Source organism: Oryzias melastigma, linkage group LG9, assembly GCF_002922805.2.
Source record: "Oryzias melastigma strain HK-1 linkage group LG9, ASM292280v2, whole genome shotgun sequence".
In the NCBI taxonomy this organism is placed as follows: Eukaryota; Metazoa; Chordata; class Actinopteri; order Beloniformes; family Adrianichthyidae; genus Oryzias; species Oryzias melastigma.
In genome coordinates this window covers 10,491,102-10,512,530 of record NC_050520.1, presented here as the reverse complement: position 1 = coordinate 10,512,530, position 21,429 = coordinate 10,491,102, and the positions used below count along the sequence as shown (strand labels likewise).

The window sequence follows — 21,429 nt, the reverse complement described above, 5'->3', positions numbered from 1 at the left end:
AAGTCTAGCCTAAAGATACTGTGTCTGTCTCTCCGACTGAAATGGAGAGTTGATTCCACAAAAATGAGAACTGAAGTGCACCCCTGCTTATTCTAGTTTATGGAAATCTGGAAATAACTGTCTTTAAAGTCCTTTATTTGTAAAAGATGGAACTATTATTTTTAGGGGAATACATTTATATGCATAATACATACATACATACAAAGCTAAAGGTGTTATAAACTCTGTGAATCAAAGAGTTCCTCCTATTATTAAACACTATCAGATCACTTTAAAGTAGAATTCACTAATTTCATTTTAAATAAATGTATTTTTTAAGGTTTAATACTATTTATACATTGTGAGGCGACTCACATTTTAGTTTCATACTGCATCATAGAGTTGAATGACAGCAGGACCATGAATTACAAGCCTCTGAGTATCTAGTGCAGACTAAAATCTTCACTCTTCTCGTATCTGTGGCTCTCAGTTCATCATCTGAGAATACTGAAAGTCACCAGGGAGCAGAGACACAGAGCTACGCTGGGGAAAAGTTATATTTACACAGCTCCTCTCAAAGGGAGGTTAGTAGACACAGGGAGACCAGCGCCGAGTGGAAGAAACAGAAAGCAGAAAAGGGTTGATTAAAAAGAGAAAGAGCTCTAAAGGGTTGGTAAATATCCAGAGTGTGATCTTCTGTAACAGAGGAAAATTACAGCCACTGAGTCCAGCATAATGAAGTAGAACTGTATTGACCCGACTGCATCCGACTGTAGTGATTTTGAAACACTTAAAATGTAAAGCTTTGCCAAGTCATCACATAAATAAAGGCCCTTTATACGAGATAAACAAAAGTGTGTTGATTAGGGGTGAAGCAATTACCATGAAGGCACAGAAACGGAAGCATGCGGGTATGAAAGCGCTCATGCATTCAAGGGGAAATGTTCACGCATGGACTCAAGAAGTTTCTGCACATTCAGCTTCATTTCCATTTACACAATAACCCTAAAATTTCAGCTCACATTGGCGACAGCCTAACTGTTATAATTATCAATACTGGAGAAATAAGGCCTCACAAAAACGTACTGCAGAGTAGCACTTAACTGTGTTTTTTTTAATTCATGATAACCTTTAACAGTTATTTTTATTATCTGAATATTCATGCAGCACAGAGATGATTTTACCACAGTATTACTAGTTACCAGCACATTTTCAATAAGAAAGTAAAAAAAAATATGTTTTAACAATGATCTCACTGCTAACAGTTTTTGTGCCCCGGGAGAAAAACAGAATATAGGAGGTGTTCACTGTTACTTACTGCAAATGTGTGGAAAATGGCACTTTTTTGTTTTAAAAAGATTAATTAAAACTGTAATTATTTATTTTCATGCAGGAGTTCTTTCTTCCCATCGTAAACAAGTAGAGTCTAGGGATTTTGCCCTTGTGATAAGATCCTGCGACAGACAAGGACAAAACAGAAAGAAAAAGTATATATATATATATATATGTACCGACAAGGATTTTCTTGTTGTGTATTAACATCCCTGTCAGATGCTGAAACCTTCACTGCAGCACTATGAACCAGCTTCCGTTATATCTGAAAGAGCAATTTTCTGATGATGACTGAGGGCAACAACTGTAAGGCTGAAGGACAGACCTGCAGCCTCATTACATTGTAACTCAAGGGAAATGCGCCAGCAGGTATATCTCTCTTTATACAACATGCATTGAAATGAAATTGGTAGGAAACTTCCCAGCTTCACAACTATCTTGTGCGGTTGCACTTCCTTTATAACCCTCTTTGTGCTAAATAATAAATAAAACACGATTTAAGATACAGGGAAAATTTGTATTTATTTAGAGTTGGAAATCATATGAAGATAATAAATAGTTTGTATTTTCCTGCAATGTACGCTGACTATCCATTTGTACCTGAAGCGAGATCTGACAGTTGGATGCATGATAAATGGAGCGCGATGAGAAAAGACAAATGGGTCAAGACGCCAGTGAGATTGCAGCTCGGGCAGAGGTGAAGGGGGTGGTTACAACAACGTCAAACACAAGCAGTGAAGCAAACCGTCAGTGGAGACTTCCTACTACAAGGACATCCCACTGCGACATTAAAAATAGGTCCTACGATCTTTGTGGAAGGATTATAGCTCTGTGTTTACAGCCTATATCAAACCAAAATTATAATATGCATAAATTTAGAAGTATTACCCTGTGACTTAACAATATCTTGTCCAAGATATACTTTCACATAAGGATGTAGGGATATTGTGACCATGATTAGCGGAGAATTTAGAAAACAGCTTTATTAAAACCTTTACTTAACCTTGACAATATGTCATAATACTAGCAGGAATGAGCGTTTCCAGACATATTCTAACCTGGATGTAAAAGTTGAGCTTTGACATGAACATTAAGCAGGTGCAGGGCTCTAAAAAGGGAAGGTAAACATTAGGATCACATATTTATGCAGGAATAAAAGGTGAAACAGCCAGAATTCAAAACCTTATGTGCTCACATTTAGCGCATTTGAAAAGATTTACATAATCATAAACCAATTTACTGGAGTTTGTGGGCTTACATAGAAGTGACCATCACATTCACCCAAACTGAGTTTAATCCATTTATATAGTGTTTTTTTACCTTGATTTAGGCCCTCAGCGCTTTACAGTCACAAGTTCCTTTTATCCATGAACACATACAAATTCTCACACTGTAACTCTGCTGCCATTCTAACCAGATCACCTGAAGCAATGTAGTGTCTTGAAAATGGACACTTTGGCGACTGAACCTCTGACCTTCCAATCAGAAGCAAAACGCTTAACTTCGGCACCACAGTTGCTCCATAAAATATATTTCTATACATTATTAAACCGTTTCCTGGTTTACAAGATATATAAGAAACCAGGTTAATTAAGAGAGCTGGCCAGATTACATAGGGCTGATTACATACGACTATGGAGGTTAATTGTACTTTATTAGCACAGGAGAGAAATGTTGAGAAATGTCAAGCTTTTTTTTCCATCTCAGAGCAAAGGTCTGCATTTATTATAGCTCGTCTTATGGGTGTTATTCTGCTAAAGCATGCATCAACCACACACAACCACCTCTTTCAGATGCAAAAATTTCATACAAGCATCTTGAGTTGTCTGAGTTTTTGTGACGAACCGAAAGAGTCATGTGACTGGAAAAAAAAAAAATCTGCGAATACGTGAAACTGCGAATAAAGAAACGCATTCACACTGTGACTAAACAACATCAGACAACATTCACTTGTAAGTGAACCAACTCAAAGAAGAACCTGCCTGTGTATGAACAGTATATTTATGTAGTGTTAATATATATTGTGTATTTAATATATTTAAATAGAGTATATATGTATACATATATATATATATATATATATATATATATATATATATATATAGTATTCATATATATATAGTGTTATATAGTGTATATTAGGTGAGTTTGTAAATCTTCCTCTAATCTTTAATCAGTAAAAATAAATGTAAATGTAATGTAATAAATGTAAAAATAACACACATGGTGTAAAATCTTTACAAGGACTAAATACATCATAATTCATTGGCTTTGACTTGGTCTTTTTGCATATTTGATCTGTTATCTTCAATAAAAAACAACTTTTGCTATTCAAATCTAAAAAGACTTAAACCCCATCGTCCTCCCATTTATAAACAACTTCAGAATATTTATAAAATTGTAATCCTCTGCTTAAGGGAGAAGAAAAATACATTTTCATAAACAGCTTGCCCATCTTTTTCTTCTCTCCAAAATAATCTGGCTTTACTCCTCCCTGCCTACTGTCAAAGTATCCTTGTGAGATCTCATCTCCAATGAAATCATTGCACCTATCTAACTAATGTAGCCATGGCGACTATTTCCCCAAATGAGCAAGGTGACCTTCTCTACTTTCAAAGAGGATGCAGGCAGAATATGGTTCAACTATAACAAGACATCTTTTCTATACTTCTGAACAGAGAATATGGTAAAAACTATCTTTTTGAGATGGGAATTATATATTAACTGCAAAAGTCAAGACCTGGTACTTCCAAATGATGGCAATTGTCATGGAGGACTATAGAATAGAAATATGTCAATCCAGTTTTTGATGGTCAGTTCCAGCTGAGTCCAAATTATTCATCTAAGTTTTATGTTCAAATGCACTCCTGAAAAAATTAAATTGAAAGTGTCAATTTGCCAGAAACAAGATTTTCTAACAGAGACGTGCTGCTACTTGGAGTAACTGCAATTTTATGCCAGGGAACAGGCCTTTAAACTGCAATAACGCAGATTAAACTTTGCCCTGCATGCTGTGCTAGACTGCACTTTCTATTAGAGACACTTTCTAAGATGATTAAACTTGTTAAACTGCATGTTGGTCACACATAGCAGAACTATTAGTGAAACCCCAACTGCATTGCAGTCAAAAATCAATTCCTCAGTGCCTGATTAACACCACTAATAGACTACGTCTGTGGTTTTCTGTGAAGTCATCACCACATCCTTACCCTGAATGAACTATAAAACTAGATTTAGTAAAGAATTTAAGTTTTTTAGGGGAACAAAGCGCAGACTCGGTTTGGTTTACATCTGGGTTAATTTTCGAGATCCTGGTCTGTTTATTCCAGAAGCTCATATGAACTCTGGTTCCAATAAAAACAAGCAAATCCTGATCTGCTTCAAAATAAGGGTCCTGGTTCACTTGCTAATGTACTTTTTAAAAATTAAATTCATTTGCATGATCCATACTGGAGACTGACGAACAAAAGACAAAATTCTCAGAGGAAACTGAGAAGTAACAAAAATAGGGACAAATCTTCTATTGTTCCACAATAGTGTAATATTAAACTACAGATTAGATTAAAAAGAGGATAACCCAAATGAGAAGAAGAAAATTGTAGTTTAATTCAGAATGTTGTATTCAATTTTTTAAGTTGGCTTGAACAGCTACAAAGTCTTTTGAAGCATATTTGACGAATCCAAACATGCCAAGAATCTAAAACTGTTTATGCGTGAAAATAACGCCTCACATTCTTCCACTTCAACTTCTTTAGCAGAAAATTTGAATTTCCCAGATTCATGTGAGAGGAAAAGGAACATTTATGAACAGATTAAAGCATTTATTCAATTTAGATCAGAATTTTTCATGTAATGATTATGAAATTTTTACACCTACAAATGTTTTATTGCAATGTTCTTTTGAATGATATGTGTAACACTACAGTGTATATCATAGCATATTCATAGTTTGTGTGTTTACAAAGGCTTTGACGGTGAGAAGATTTGACTTCCACAAACTTAATGTGTTACCAAAACTTTAACAGTCATATCAAAAGCGGAACAAACTGTTTTTTATTGCCTTCAGTTAAAGACTCTTGGAACCTGGATTTCAGTACAGAGTCGGAAAATAGGAACACACTGTTGTGACTAAAATCAATAAAACAACAAGAGACCTCTTTGAAGAATTGTCTGTCGAGTGTCTGACCATGACTTCCGAGAAGAAAACATGGTTGCTTTAATAGAACTGAATGCAAAGTAGAATAGATGTTTTCCAGTCTGGAATGTGAGCTGATTAGAGGACAGGGAGATAAAAACCCACCAAAAATTAAGGACAGTAGGCCAGAGAATTATTACAGAATAATTGACTTAAATCCCCAGTCAGATCAGCTGGGTTCATAAGTGTGGGTGGGTGAGTGTTTTCTGTCAATTTACTGTGTTTGATCAAAATTAAAACATATTTCAAATAAAGGAAACATAAATCTCCACAAGCTTTTTTATAGGACTTTAGTAAATGGGCTAAAGACATGGAAAATAAACAATTTGTTCAACAAAATGCTTAATTGTGATGTAAAAAATACACTATGTAGGCCACAAGCTTCCTGCTCCAAGCTCTTAGCAACGGAGAGGGGAATGGGGGCAGGATTGCTCACACATTACAATCGAATTTCCAATGTGATTAGGATTTGGGCAAAAAACAACATAATTAAAAGACCACTGGGAACACTTAAAATACATCAAAATATGATCAGACTGGGACTTTAAGCTTTAAGTAACAAAACTCCTCTGTAAATACTTATAACACAATATTTCCAGGATCAACAACAAAAAAATCTTTAAAACTTTCATTTTGATAACTTTTTGCAAATAAAGCCTACAATATAAAAGGCTAAAAACTTTATATTCTTAAATCCTCTATGATGAAGGCATCAAATGTTGAAATTTAAAAGTCCCCTCTTATTCTGCATATAACAAGTGTTTTATGTTGTAAAAATAATAATTCAAGTATTGAATGTTTGCTAAATCTCATAATCGATGATGATGTATGGACACAGATTGGTACAGAATTGAAAAAGAACCACTAATGGCTCATAATATGAGTAATTACGACCCGCTTCTCCATTCTTCCCCACAGATGAAACCCATTTCCTGTTAATAAGGATATCATGTTGGTGTGATGTATTAGCCAGTCAAGTCCCCATGGTGACATGACTCTGACTCTTTGTGAGTCCTAATCTTTCACAGTTGTCAGACAAAAGAAAAAAATAATTTCAGGTGTTTAATAATGTGTTGTCATACAAAAGCAAGATTCACTCTTCACAATCCCACTATCAACAATCCAAAGTCGTTCTGATTAACTTCCTCAAGTTCATCACTACGACAGTAGAAACCTCTGGACCTCCTGCTCCACCCATCATTTACCAATAAATGTTAATGACACTTTAATTATCAAGAATCTGATTGAATCTGGTTAAAAGCAAATATCTCTGGTATTGTCTTGGACAATTACAGATCTGTACAAAAAAAAAAAAACTTGGAACTTTAAAATACTACACGACTACACAAATTTTGAACAGGAAAACAAAACTTTTATATCTACAGAAGATATTGCTTATTAGTTGTTGATGCAATGCAGAAAACTATAGATTAAAGGAAAGAAAGAAATAGTGTGTGGTGCAGAGACAAAATGTTATCACCCCATTTTTTTATAAATACAGAGAAAATTTGTTCTTATTATAAAAATGTACAAACAATTTTACCCATACAGATACTTGACTGACGGTCCTTTCCACAAAAATAAAGAAAATATATTGAAAAAGGTCAAATAAAACCTTTGGATGCACCAAGAATACCACTTTTTTTCTAAACTTGTCAAATAACTCCAAGCAATCTTTGGCATTTAAATGATAAAAAGGGTATACTTCTACTTTCTTAGAAATCCCAAAGCGCTTTACAGTCACAGTCTCAAGGGTGTTCTTAAATATCAGTGTGTGAATCACTGTATAAATGCACACACACATTCACACACTGATGGCGGCTCAAACTGACAGACATTGAAGCAAACCTCTAACCACCAGAGGCAACGTGGGGTTCACTGTCTTGCCCAAGGACACTTCAACACATGGGCAGGCAACTGAACTTGGAATCTTCTGATCAGCCCTACCTCTGCACCATGGCCGCCCACTTATGATTTGTTCACTGCAGCCTTTAAAAGTGGATTCTTAAACAGAAATAAGCCAAATTCACACTGAAAAAGTCATGGGAGCGTTGCAACAGCAGCAGGATGTTTAGAGCGCATTTTTTCAAAAGCGTTAATTCACACCAAAGGCGTCAGAGCTGCGTTTCGACCAGCTCGCATGTGGATCTTCTTTCTGTGTTTTGCAGACTTGCTTCTTATACTTGTGTTTGTTTGTGAGTGTGTCACCGTAAAACAGAGGGAAAATATATATCAAAAAGCCTGGTGTAGTAAAGTATATGAACTTCTTCACATCAGAAACAACTTCTCATTATAGTGCAATAATAATTGGAGTTCTTTTAGCCATGTTCACAGCACCGTCATGTTTTTATAAACTGTTTCTTTTATTAAAGTATAGCTGAGGTTTATTTTGAAATTTCCTTTTGTTTGATTTGGCCGATCAATGTGGAGACACCAGACAAATTGAACTCCAACCTAATTTGAGCTTTGCATTGTGGTGAGTTGATGGTAAAATGTTCGTATAACCTCCCCAGTGTGAATTGTCAAATTAATTCAACACAAACCAGTTCACTCGCGTTTGACACGACGCCGCTGTTACCCGCTGCTGCTTTGGTGTGAATTGGGGTGATAAAAGGGTTGACAATGCAGTCAACTGCACTGGAAAACCCAAACGTCAAGAGGGTTTAAAACCAACGCCGCAGCGACTGCATCTGCATATCCTGATGAAAAGCAAATTTAAACACTTGGTGTGGGAAATGATCCCCAAGGAGGGTTTCTGTGGGAAAAATCTGATTCCACGCTCGTAAAGCTTATTTTCCGCCACGTTATTTCTCCATTCATCTTTTGTAGAGTGAATGCATCTAAAACACACATCAAGTCCTCCATTTAAGCAACCCCCCAAGAGGCAAAAACATTTAGGATCAGAATAAGAAACTGTCTTTTGTAAGGCACCATAAGAACCACCTAATGCATTAGTCTTAGTCTGCTTTTTAATTGTTTAACTGTGAAATAATGAACAACACACAACAGGAGGATATACACTCACTGGCCATTTTAGATACACTTTGCTAGTACCGGGTTGGTCCCCCGTTTCTTGATCCTTGATGGCATAGATTAAACAAAGTACTGGAAACATTCTTCTTTGACATGATGGCATCAAACAGTTGCAGCAGATTTGCTGACTGAACATCCATGATCCAAATCTCACGTTCCAATACATCCCAGAGTTGCTCTATTGGGTTGAGATCTGGTGACTGCGGAAGCTATTTGAGTCCAGTAAACTCATTGAACCAGTCTGAGATGATTCCAAAAAGGGATGGACATGATCAGCAACAATACTCAGGTTGGCTGTGTGTAACCATGCTCAATTGGTACTAAAAGGATGCCAAGAAAATATCCCTAATACCATTACACCACCACCAGTCTGAACCACTGATAGAACGCAGTATGGACTCTGACCCTACCATCCGAATGTCGCAGAAGAAATAGTGACTCGTCAGACCGGACAACATTTTTCTGATCTTCTAATGTCCAGTTTTGGTGAGTCTGTGTGAATTGTGGCCTCAGTTTCCTGTTCTTCGCTGAAGGAGTGGTACCCAGTGTGTTGTTCTGCTGCTGTAGCGCATCTGCCTCAAGGTTGTTGTGCGTTCAGAGGTGCTCTTCCCCAGATCTTGGTTGTAACCAGTGATTGTTTGTGCTACGGATGTATTTCTACCAGTTGAAACCAGTCTGGTCGTTCTCTTCTGACCTCTGGCATCTACAAAACATTTCCACCCACAGAACTGCAGATCACTGGATATTTTCTCTTTTTCTGACCATTCTCTGTAAACCGTAGAGATGGTTGTGGGTGAAAATTCCAAGAGATCAGCAGTTTCTGTTACCAACAACCATACTGCTTTCAAAGTCACTTCAGTCACCTTTCTTCTCAATTCTGATGCTCAGTTTGAACTACAGCAGATTGTTTTAATCATGTCTGCATGCATAAATCCATTGAGTTTCTGCCATGTGATTGGCTGATTAGAAATTTGCATTAACGAGCAGTTGGACGGGTGTGCCTATTAAAGGGGCCGGCGAGTGTAAAATCTATAAAATGCTAGAACTGTTCTGAGCAATAACATGGAAGTGGCTGACCATATGTATGGTGAAAGGGCTTTGTAGCCCAGAGCCTTGTGCCAAAAGGGAAAGTTTTGTGTCCAGGGTGGAGGTTCACTGTCCAGGCTTGATTTCCTTTACCTTGGAAAAACCATGATACACTCTGGATGAATGTGTTGGCACAGTCATTTACACAACAGCTTATTGTGAGTTTATGCCACCTGATTCTGACTGAGTGAAGATTGTGCAACGTTCATTAAGTCTTTGAATTTTTTTATTACAATATTTTCAGGGGAATGCTAGGACTTTGATTTTTTTTTTTTTTTGGCTCCAACCTGTAAATAATAAAATTCTGCCCAGTTTCCTGTGATGATTGCCAGCCTCATTTCTACCATCACTTGTTTGATCAATGGCTGCAATCTCCTGGGACTGAGATCTCTAATGGTCTGTTTGTGAAGAGTTTTTTTTTTTTAGTATTGAAACTAAAAATAAGTGCATGAAGAACAAAAAACAAGCTTTGTCTACCAAAACTTGCCCGAGAGTTAATTTTTGTCCACATCTTTCTTTTAAATCCCTCAGACATAATATAAATATTATTAAATTAGTTTCTCAAAAATGAATTTAATTAAAGATCACAAAATCATTGATGCAAAAAGATGAATAGACGGACTACAAAGCAACTCAAAAATAGACAATTTTGTTTGTTCGGTAAATAATTAATTAGAGGCTAGAAGATGTTCATCCCAGTTCTGAGGATCCGCTTCAGAGTCACTTCCATATTTGATGACCAAGCAGGCTTGTTCCGACGCATTTGTCATGCCTTGAGATAAGATCTGACAGACATGACAAATGACAAGAAGCATGAGGTCCTACGAGGCAAATCATTCAGGAGCAAGCCTCTGACACAGGAGGATATAGGCGTGTGGGGGCAATAGAAAAGGACATTAAGGGAGAGACAGACAAAATAAAAACAGGGCAATAACTATGTATTAGCGGGTGTGCACCAACATGCTGGGTTTCGGAGGAAATGGGTCTGGGAGCAAAGTGCAAATTTGATGGGTGAAAATAAATCGAAAGCAGAAGAAAGATAGGGGTCTTACAGAAATGATCTCGGAAACAATCACAGTGTGCATACCACTTTGAATCCTAACAATTGTCCATTCAATAAGCCAGTTTCAGGTTAATAAAAGATTTTTTTCCATTTAACCGATTCTTAAAAAGCTTTATTGGTGATGCAGTTTGATTAAATTTCAATTTCGTTTTTCTGTGTGTGAAAAAAATTGACTTTAGAGATGAATTTTCATTGTTCCCACAACAGCTTTGAAACAGAAACTCTGACAGAAATACTTAATCACAAGTCTGCTCTGACTCAAAGCAATTAGCAGACCCAACACCAGACCAGTTGCTCACTGAGCTCCAGTCTTTATCACCCAGTTGAGTGTAATATGATCAGAGGACCACAGCCAGCCAAGAGCCCAGGGAATCACCTAACATCAAACAGTCAGTCTGGAAAAGCTTTGGCTCATAGCTCCCATGCAAGGCTGTCCTTCAGAAATGGTTTTCATGCATTTTATTAGCCTAGCAGATGACCAGTGAAGAAAACAGCGCCTGGGGAGGGCTATGAAAAGCAAATGACTGTTCCCGCTGATAAAAACATCCCGTCTGCTTCACATACTTCTTCACATGGAGCTCTGCTTCTATTTGAGATTTCGCCACTTTAGCACAGCTCTTCTCCACGAAGAAGCACTAATGTTTCCCTCGAGCCTCACTTCAACGCAGCAGTATAATAGCGGTTATGAACACTCAGCGTCACCTTTAATACTGTAATAAGCTGTGTTGTGACTGTTTTCATGCAGATGTGACGGAACACACCGAGGGACGGATCACTTGTTGGCTGAAGAAAATGAAGAAAACGTTTGGCTTCACTCTTCTCTGCCTCGGTTTTTGGCAGCGAATTTGCAGACACTCCCAAAGTGCATCCGGAGCATCTTCTCTGCAGCAGTTTAACCCTTCCGGGCCGTATGTCGGCTTTTATTTAGCATCACCTCAAAAACCAGAATATTTTCCATATAATGTAGGTAAATTCACACACAAAATGGTTAAAAGATGCAAAATCTATGGCTACAGTAGAAGTCTATCAAGGTAAAATAGCTTCAACATTTAGTAAACAGACATCTTAAGACGTCTAATACTCTACATTTAGTCACCTAACAGGCGCTTTTAATCCAAAACGATTTACAAAAGATTAGTTCAGCAAAGCTCTAGGAATGCAGGAAAGGCGACCTGCTAGAAACGGCTTACATGGACCAAAAATCAAGCAAAAGAGCAAAAATAATATGTAAATCAGGAAAATTGACAAGACTATTAGGAGTTGTTATTCTGATTGTAAATGGGTTTAAAAAAGGACTTGTTGGAGAAATTCACAAATTTTATAGGAAAAAAATGTTTCAAAATAGTTGTAATGAAGGCGTCTTGGCAGATATTCCCTATACAGTTTTTTGTGGGTCAAAATGTGACAGGGCTGTGAGTCAGCTTTAGGAGGAGCTTGGAGCTGACACAACTAATAATTGTTGCTGGTCAAAAGACACATACGAAAATCCAACTGGTGTGCAGGTGATGCACCACAATTCAAAATTCTGCTTAAAGATGCAGCCTAACATTTGTATAATGATGCTATTAATCCACTGTAGGAGCACTTGGGTTTATTTTCTTTTTTTTTAGAAAAGGTGCATCTGAGACAAAAAAAAAAAAAAAATCTCCATGTCACTCTGTAGGCTGCTTTTCTTCATCTTCTGGACAAAACAAGCAGTAAGATGTGAACTTTATCTCTGAACTGAAGCTCTATTTAATCTATTGTGAAAATCAGCATTTATATACAACGTGACAGACCATGGATCAAATAGTCCGCTTTTTGTGAAAAAGTGATCAAAACTAAAAAGTAACAAGATAAAATACTTGAATATTTATTGAATATTGAATATTTATTTTCCACGCCGTGGAATCCTGAACCCTAGAGGCAAAGCTAAGGACTGTTTCCTTGCGAGGTGTAATAAATTTGCCGTAATAAATGTTAACGTTTTAATTATTTTTGATCAATCGCGTGTGTTAACGCATTAACGTTCACAACTCTAGTTAAAACTCTCATTTGCATATAGTTTTTCACATTTTAAAGAAGCGTGCTTTAATATTGTCAATAGCACCTACAACCGGGATAAGTGGTTCAACTACGTATCCAAATATGTAGATTATTTTATTAAAGTTGTTGCTCAAAAAGCTAAAAATATGTTAAAAAAAAATTCTTTAAATATCATCAACTTAAGACCTTGTTCCAGCATGTCTTTGAAATTATTATATAAGTTCTATTCCGTCATCTCAAATACAGCTTAAATATATCTCCTCCAGTAGAGTATAGACACACTTACACTGCTCCACTGCACTTTGAAGTGACTTTGCAATTATAGCTAATAAAGCCTAAAAGCTTTAAGAAAAAAGAGAAATGAGTTCTGTGTAACAATGTCATCAGACTCAGCAGAAGCACCAAGATTCACCAAGAAGATGCAATTCCACGACCTCACTCATTTCACCAGAGATGCTTCACAGCTCCTAGAAACCGGCTGCACTGCTTGGCAAAAATAAAGGTCAATCAGTCATAGAGAGCCTGGTATCCCACCAGCAATTTCCACATGTGATTCCATCTGTAGTTCCAGCGTTGGTTTAGCCAGTGATATTATTGCTGTAATAATATAAAATTTTGTATCCAAAGGCTCAATGATTTAAATTAAAAATATAAAAACAGTTCAATCTTTTTCTGAAGTTTTGCACATTTTGTAGAAATCTGACTTTGAAAATAAACTCTCCTTATTTTTAAATGGGTTCCTTCTTTTCATAGCTTTCTTTTTTTTCTGTCAATCAAACAGATTTGCCCTAAAGGTTCAGATAATGATGCTTCAGTTTTTGATCGTGAGCCCAATAGAAGCCATCTAATGAATGGTCAAGATGTGATGTGTGAAGTAAAATTGGACTTCTTCCCCCTATATTTGTGTGAAAGTAACTTTCTTATAAACATGCTCAGCTTTTTGCTTTTTGGGAGAGTGCATCCTCCAGGTCAATAATACTCAAAGGTGTTTGACACTCGTGTAGTTATTAGTGCTTTGATGGCTGACACTAAATATGCAAAGGATAAATTCGGAGTCAGAATATATCGCTCATGATTCATCGATGCTCATCTCTGCCAGTGCAGCGTTTTCTGACGGTGTTCATTAGCACTTCTGGACATCTTTCACATTTCTGGGAGCAAGGCCATACAGTCAATGAGGACTGTTAAAGCGCCACAGAAGCCTAAAAAGCATGACTGTGATTACGACTGTGATTGGAGTTATATATAGCAATGAAGCCAATAGCAGTCCCTGCCTCGCTTATGAACACCCTTGGGATCTAATGACATAGCCACGGGGTTACACTTCATACTGGCTAAAAGCATCACTCTGGCACTGCCATTGAGAGTAGCAGGACTAGCTGGAGGGACCAAGAAATACAGAAACTGCTGAGAACTGTGCAGAGTGACAAGGCAGTTGAACAGTTTCCATTCTGCTGTGAAGTGACACACAGCATCCTCCACTCTATTCCTTTGAATTGCTTCACTTTGCTGTGTTTTGACGTTTCCTCTTTTTTTTTTTTTTCTCAAATCCTAAATAGGACAGGGGGATATAAAAAATAAATAAAAATCACAATCCTCTTCATCAGCAGAGGTGAAGAAAACTCACCTAAGCGTCTCCATAGCGGGCAGCTTGACAGTCATGAGTGAGCGTCCATCTCCTAATCAGAGGACACTCCACGTGTTTTTACTGAGGTCTCGGAGAAACCTTGGGAGCGGCCAGCCTGGCCCAGAGAGTGACACATTTACTTGATGTGTTTCACCTTGGAGCGGAGGGACCCTGGACCACAGCAGCTACTCTACTAGACATGGTGTTATCACTGGACCTCTAAGGCAGAAGCGTGCTGTCTCTCTTTATATGCAAGAATGATATTAACTATGTGTGCTAGGCGAGTAACTGGCACTTCCTATTAGGTTTCTAACAGGGGCTATGCCTCAAAAGTTGCATCTGCCGGTTGTGATAAGCATATAAGTCCCGTCTACCTGACTTGGAGCCACAATTTGACTGCTGAGATTTTTATAAGATGCATGACCTTCCACCAGCTTGTTAATTAGGGCAGCTAATTAAAAGCATTGTCTTAAAAAACGCAGACAGCAAAAGTTAAAATGCTTTCGAGGCAATATGGTAAAAAAAGCATTCTGCTTCATGCAGCATGAAAAGGATTGCAGATGCAGATATGCATTCAATTAAAAGAGGCCTTGCAAACACCACTAAGAAAAGTTTTTCAAAAAGAAGGGAAAAAAGTTTTTTGATTCTATATTTTATGGAGTGACAAGCAGGATAACTGAGCTGGTTTGATCTGCAGCACCCAGCAGTGTGCACGGAAATCATCTGTTTGGCTATAGCAGACAATAAGTCATGAAAGGATTTCAAATTACCTTGAATACAACTATCTTCTGCTATCCACAACTGCAGATGAATGCCATTTTGTACGTCGGTGACAAAAGATACTGACACAGTTATTGAAACATAAATCTCCAAGTCATCCACGTAAATATGCATTCAGAGCAAAGTGTTGCTAGACATTAAATAATAGCCCACTGGGCTGTGATATATGAGGTCTATGGTTTGACTTGGCTTGTTGGTAGCCAGAATTCTGTTGGAGAACAATGTGCCTCAAAGGTAATTAGTCTCCTGTGTGAAATTTGATTTGTTCTGTTTAACCTAATTAAAGCCTAATTTCCCTCCTGAAGCCAACGTGAAATCAGCTTGGCTGAATTGCATGGAAATCTATGTTTTCTTTTTTTTTTTCAATTATAAGATCAATGTGGAAAACCACACAGGCTGCTTATTTTTAAGATAAACTGCAATTATCTTTTGATCTATTGTAAAAGCGTTCCTAACGTTTTTTTTTTTTATTATTATTATTATGATTAAGCCATTTTTAGACAATATAAAAAAAAAAAAACTATGTCAGAGTTCTAAAAAAATATATAGTGCCCTGGATTTTAAAAATAATTTGAACAACATGCTCACTACTTTTCTTTTTTTTTTTTTAAACATCGAATATCTAATCACCAATTTCAAAATCTAATCAATACGAACATTTAACAGCGTCTATGTATGCCTCCACTAAAAATGAAAATGTCAATGGTTTATAAAAAAATTTAAACATGTTTTTTTTGCAAAAAATTGTCCGTCTGCAATGCATTGTGGTCTACATTTACTACTGTAGTGAGCATTGATGCAAGCAAAGACTTCTGGGTAATTTCTAGTTCACTCGATATGGGAATTGAAGATTCGTACAACGCTACAAAATGGCAAATGCACTATACAGTGAGTGAACAAGGAATTAGAACATACTTTTCAAGACAGTTTCTGCAGAGCAGCAGGAGTTCATCAGAAATTTGTCTCTGAGTTGAGGGTGGAACTGTTGGAATGGAGTAAACCTGCCCCCCTTCCCATCATCCATCCTTCTTGTTAACTCTCACAACCCCGACAGCATTACCAGTTCAACAAAAAAGGCTGTTTGTCCAACTTGATTTTTTTATCTGCTCCTAATTCACAATTATTTCAATAAAGAAATCCTTAGAAATGTACATTTAAAGGGGCCATACCATGTAATATAAAATATTGTAGCTTTTAAGGGTATTATAATGTTCATTCCTCACTATAAAGAACCCCAAAGTAATATTTTGATCCGTTCAAACATTTCTGAGGAATCCTCGAAAAACCTGCGTTCTCAACAGCAGCCCCTCCAATACCCACGAAAACGAGCGGGTCCTCACATGCTTACATCACAAGTTAAGACCCGCCCTCTCCAGGAAGAGTCTGCTCCACCACCAGGCTAACACAAACACTTTCCTCCCGAAGCTAGCGATGATCAGCTAGCTTTGCGAACACCCCACCCCCAGCAAATGCACAGTCGTGCAGACGCTGGCTGTCTGTGTGGTGAGCCAGTTTTAGCGATGGCCAAGAAATGCTCATTCGAATTAACTTCTGGTGAGGAATCTACACGACATGTTGGGATGGATCGTGTACGCATCCGGGAATGGTGCAAGCAGACGTGGATATTGGGAAGACAGAAGAAGAAAGGGAGAAGACTATTTCCTGGTGGAAAAGGGGAGTAGACTATTTCCTGGTGGAAAAGGGGAGCAGACTATTTCCTGGTGGAAAAGGGGAGTAGACGGTTTTCTGGTGGAAAAATGGAGAAGACTATTTCCTGGTGGAAAAGGGGAGCAGACTAATTCCTGGTGGAAAAGGGGAGTAGACGGTTTTCTGGTGGAAAAATGGAGAAGACTATTTCCTGGTGGAAAAGGGGAGCAGATGTGGATATTGGGAAGACGGAAGAAGAAAGGGAGAAGAATACTTCCTGGTGGAAAAGGGGAGCAGATGGTTTTCTGGTGAAAAAGTGTAGAAGACTATTTCCTGTAAGAAAAATGGAGCAGACTATCTCCTGGTGGAAAGGGGGAGCAGACTATTTCCTGATAGAAAAGGGAGAAGACTTTTTTCTGGTGGAAAAACAGAGCAGACTATCTCCTGGTGGAGAGCAAAGGACAGAAAAGTGCGTGTGAAAAGGATTTTGGATACGGAGATTAATGATGCTTAATGATTAAGAATGTTTCCACTCCAGTGTTCACCTGTTGTCTGAATTTTTTGACCGAATTTCACAGCAAAATGAACCCATTAGCCATCACCAACCATTGTCTGTGCCAATTTATTGGGATAAATGCCCGGGCTACACTGTATGTCCAGTACATTGATTTTTCTTTTTTAAATTGATGTTATTTTCCTCGTGGGTGACATGCTGACGGGGAAAACTCTAAGTTGACGTAATTAAATGGGTGGCACCCTCAAGCAGCAACAGGCGGGGCCTCAAAGATCGAGTTGTTTTACAACAGTTCACAACAATAAATTCATAAATAATTTGTTTTTTTTTAGTGTCCCAAAGGTAATATATGATCATATATGTGGATTTAGTTTACTCTGAAAGTCTTAAGAAAATCATGGTTTGGCCCCTTTAAGCTTAATTTTCTTTAAACATGTCCTCCGTCATGAGAAAAATGCCACAAGAGTATGTTAAAAAAAAAAACACAATTTTCATTGGGGAGGGTCTTTAAGACTGTTCTGCCACTTTTCCAGGGACCATTTGATCTGCTTTCCATAGCTTATACCGACTGAACCTGTAGGCAGAGTATCATTCATCCGATCCTGCCTTTAAGGAAGAAACAGGACTGAGAGCGAACGGTGGAGGTGGGGGGACATTTGACAGAAACTTGCAGTCACTTATGCCAATGAGCTGAGGTGACCTTCTCAGATTTCACTACATTTAGTCGTTTTTCCACTCCCTGTCCTCCTCCTTTCCCAGAACAAGTTAGTAATTAGAGCAGAAACATTTCCCTGCACACCATAGCTGTCTGAGTGCAGAACTACTTTGGTCTCCATCTGCGTGCAGATGGACTTCACTGTATTCTGCAGCATTTACCATCATCACTTGATTTAATGCTTATGTGCGAGTCACAAATGAAGACCCAGCACTTGTCATACATTTGCTATTCTTAACCGTGTTGTCATATGTAATGAGTCAGACCTGAGCGTCTTTTAGAGCTCAATCGCCTTGCAGCAGCAGCAGTAGAGAAATGCCAATTAGACAAATAAACACCTCCATGTTGAGAGGATATCAATCTAATAAAACTCAATTAAATAAAAGTGCAAGAAGACGCCAACAAGGAGTGTTCAGAAAATAAAAAACATGGTTTCCACTGACCTTTTTAAATCAAATATACTGTGTTGATATTAAAAAACACACAAAAAAACAAAACCATCTGCTCTGTTTGCCCTACTGTCCCTAAAGGGTCTGAAGCTCCTGTGATGAGAATATGTTATCAAATTAGTTTCTCCTTCCCATTATGCATTTTTCTTTCAAAAAATAATAATGAAGTCACCCTCTCAATGATAATCACCTCTTTGCCCTACATTGATAACTATTAATACGACTTTAATACATTTGAAAAGTAAATTTAGAATGTTTTCAGCTGCAAATGGGAGAAATTAAAGTGCGCAGTGCTTTGTAGTCAGTTTCTTTACTGCATCGCCAGTGACATACAGTTGCCTTATTTTCATATTGTAGTAAATCCTCTAATAATGATGAAAAAGTGATGTACAACTAAAGCTGAGTCAAAGGAAACCCAGATTTCTGCGCAAACCCGTTCCAAAGTCTAAACAGAAAACACCAGCGTGCACAGCAGCTCCTAACGCCCATCCTCATCGAGGGGAATTAAAAAAAGACGCGATCCGAGCACAAGTGTCCCCCTCCTCCGCTTTTGTCCTTACCGTCGAAGACCTTGAAAGGACGACGGCCACGACATCCGGGATTTCTTCAGCCCGGGTCGGTGCCCCGTGTCCACGGCGTAACTCCGGTCCATGTTTCTCGGGTTGAGGTATCTCTCGGTGTCCGAAAAGCCTCTTTGTCTCACTCGGTCTGCTTTGCGCACAACCAGCGCGTGGTGGAGCGGAGAGAGCGTCGCCTGGTTCTGCTGCCTCCACAGATGTTTGGGCGCCTTTGCACTCACGCCGGTTCCGCCGACGGCGACCAAAGCTGCCGAACCCACAGTCCCGCAAGCAGGTTCCATCTCCCAGATGTTTGTTAAATATTACTTATACTTCAACATTCAGTTGGAATTATTCTGGAAATGTGGCGGAAGAACATTTATTTGCCCTTATTTATAAATTCTTTTTTATGATTTAATCTCCAGAATGATGTAAAGTCCTCTGATTGCTTCTTCTAGTCCAGTTTGTGTTTTGGAGTTTATGTGACAAGTTGAACTCGTGGAACTTTGTAGTCACTTTTACGCGCAAACATTCGAGAACGAGCCAAAAATGCATCCATTTACGCATCACGAAATAGACCCCCAAAAGTGTGTTCCTGCGCGTCTGAACAGCTGCCTCCGGTCCCCCTGTGCTCCCCGGCTTGTCCGTCAATCACTACAAAGTGCAAAGTGGAGTCACGGCGGATGATCAGCACAGGGCAGGACAAAAGGAGCGGACGTCCTCTCCACAATCTGCAAACTCCTGAGGTGTTACACCTCCCAGCCATGACAGCACCATTCCTCCCCTCTTGGTTTCCCTAGTGGAACTAGTGGAGACGGGATACGGGCTGCAGGAAAAATACATAGGGACCCACCCAAAGCACCTCCCCTGAAACTCATAAAAAACTGACTGGCAAAGAGCCAAACTAAACCAAAGAAGTTATCGTGCTCGGTTTTATCAAACAGACCCAACTAACTTGTTTAAGTGGGGGTTATTAAGAGATGGGTGTTTGTGTGCTATCTACACAGGAGGGAGAGCAAACAAGGTGTAATCTTTCATCTACTTGTGTTTGCCATTAATTGCAGAGTTACAGGGCATATTGGAAGCTTTCCTTCTTTCCACCTCCAGCTGAATCCTCATTACTCTGGAAGTGTGTGCTACAGGGTGGATGCAATCTCACCTGCTTCCACAGCCCAAATGTAATCTTAGAAACAAATGACAAAAAACAGAAGTGACTTTAAGTGAGCAAAGAGAATGGAAGCACATGCATCAGGCTCACACTCCACAGCGTCATGGGTGGACTTTGTCACATGCACATTTACAAGCCAGCCATGCTCTTGCATGGATGCACTAGCAGGGGGGATTGAGGGTTTCCTATTTTCTTTTGCTTTGTTAAGTAATGAAAAAGGGAGCTGAAGTCAGCGTGGCCTAAGAAAAGAAAATATATATGCAGCTTTTTTTGTGCCACGAAGTCTTAGGAAAATAAGAAATTAAAAATTCATATTTATTTAATTGAATTTTGTTTCTTTAAATCCCACCCCAATCTTTTTTAGAAGCATTCTCAGTGGTCTTTCAATTACAATTATGCTGTTTTTATCCAATTTTTTTCTTTTTAAAGTTGATTTCTAGAATAGTTTCTGCAGAGTAGCAGTAATTTAAAAAAAATTGACGTCGGAATCGTTTTTTTTGGTGCGGAGTTGGCTTGCCATCATCCCTTTGTTTACTCTCCCAGTGGCTGTGAGGGCGGAGTGCACGTGGTATCCGCTGAACCTCCAGTTCACATCAGACACGTCGCGGAAGCATCTCTGTGTGTATGTGTGTGTCTGTTTTTTGTTTGTTCATTTTTATCTCTACAATCTGTTTAGATACAAAAACATGATTGCATTAATCAATCGGGGTATTTTAATGTGAAAAATTGGTTATATTTTTTAAAAATTAACAGAATTTTCTCATGTGTCTTGGAGTAACTTCCTACAAGGATTGACCACATCGCTCGCAGCTTGAACAAAAAATAGACCAGATGCCGAAACGATCACTGCACTGCGCGAGCCGGCCGCGTTGGACTGCGGTGCTTCCAATCTGGTGTGAACTACACTATAGGTTAACAAGGGTGCCGAATGGCCGCGTCAAGTGTGAACCATTTTACACCCCAAACTTAACCTAACTATAACGAACAATTCCCTTACTGTCCTCAACGTTCAGAGTTGATTTTAAAATTTTATTTCTAGTATTTAGAACCCAGCATGGACAAACTCCTGTCAACAATGCTGACCTTTTTGACCCCCTACTCTTTGACTCATTTTTCTGAAGTCTTCAAACCAAAAATGTTTACAAATCTCAAAAACCCGCCTCTAACACCTCCCCTTTTAAGCTGTTGCGCCTCATATTTGTAACTGTCATTATGAGAGATCAACTCCATTTAGTGTTATACAAGTCAGGTATTTATCC

At 38.4% G+C, this 21,429-nt stretch overlaps 1 protein-coding gene across 4 annotated transcripts in view; it reads right to left on the bottom strand.

Annotated features, from left to right (window-relative positions):
• Positions 1-21,429, bottom strand: part of pde4d (phosphodiesterase 4D, cAMP-specific) — a 201,349-nt gene that overhangs the window by 126,075 nt on the left and 53,845 nt on the right. Inside the window, exon 1 of one of the 4 annotated variants that reach the window (XM_024275307.2) lies at positions 19,006-19,794. The exons of the other annotated variants lie outside the window; for them this stretch is intronic. Coding sequence (XP_024131075.1) covers positions 19,006-19,304 — 299 coding nt within the window. The 5' untranslated portion in view covers positions 19,305-19,794. Of the gene's footprint in view, positions 1-19,005; positions 19,795-21,429 lie in introns of those variants that run through there. 4 annotated transcript variants of the gene reach the window in all.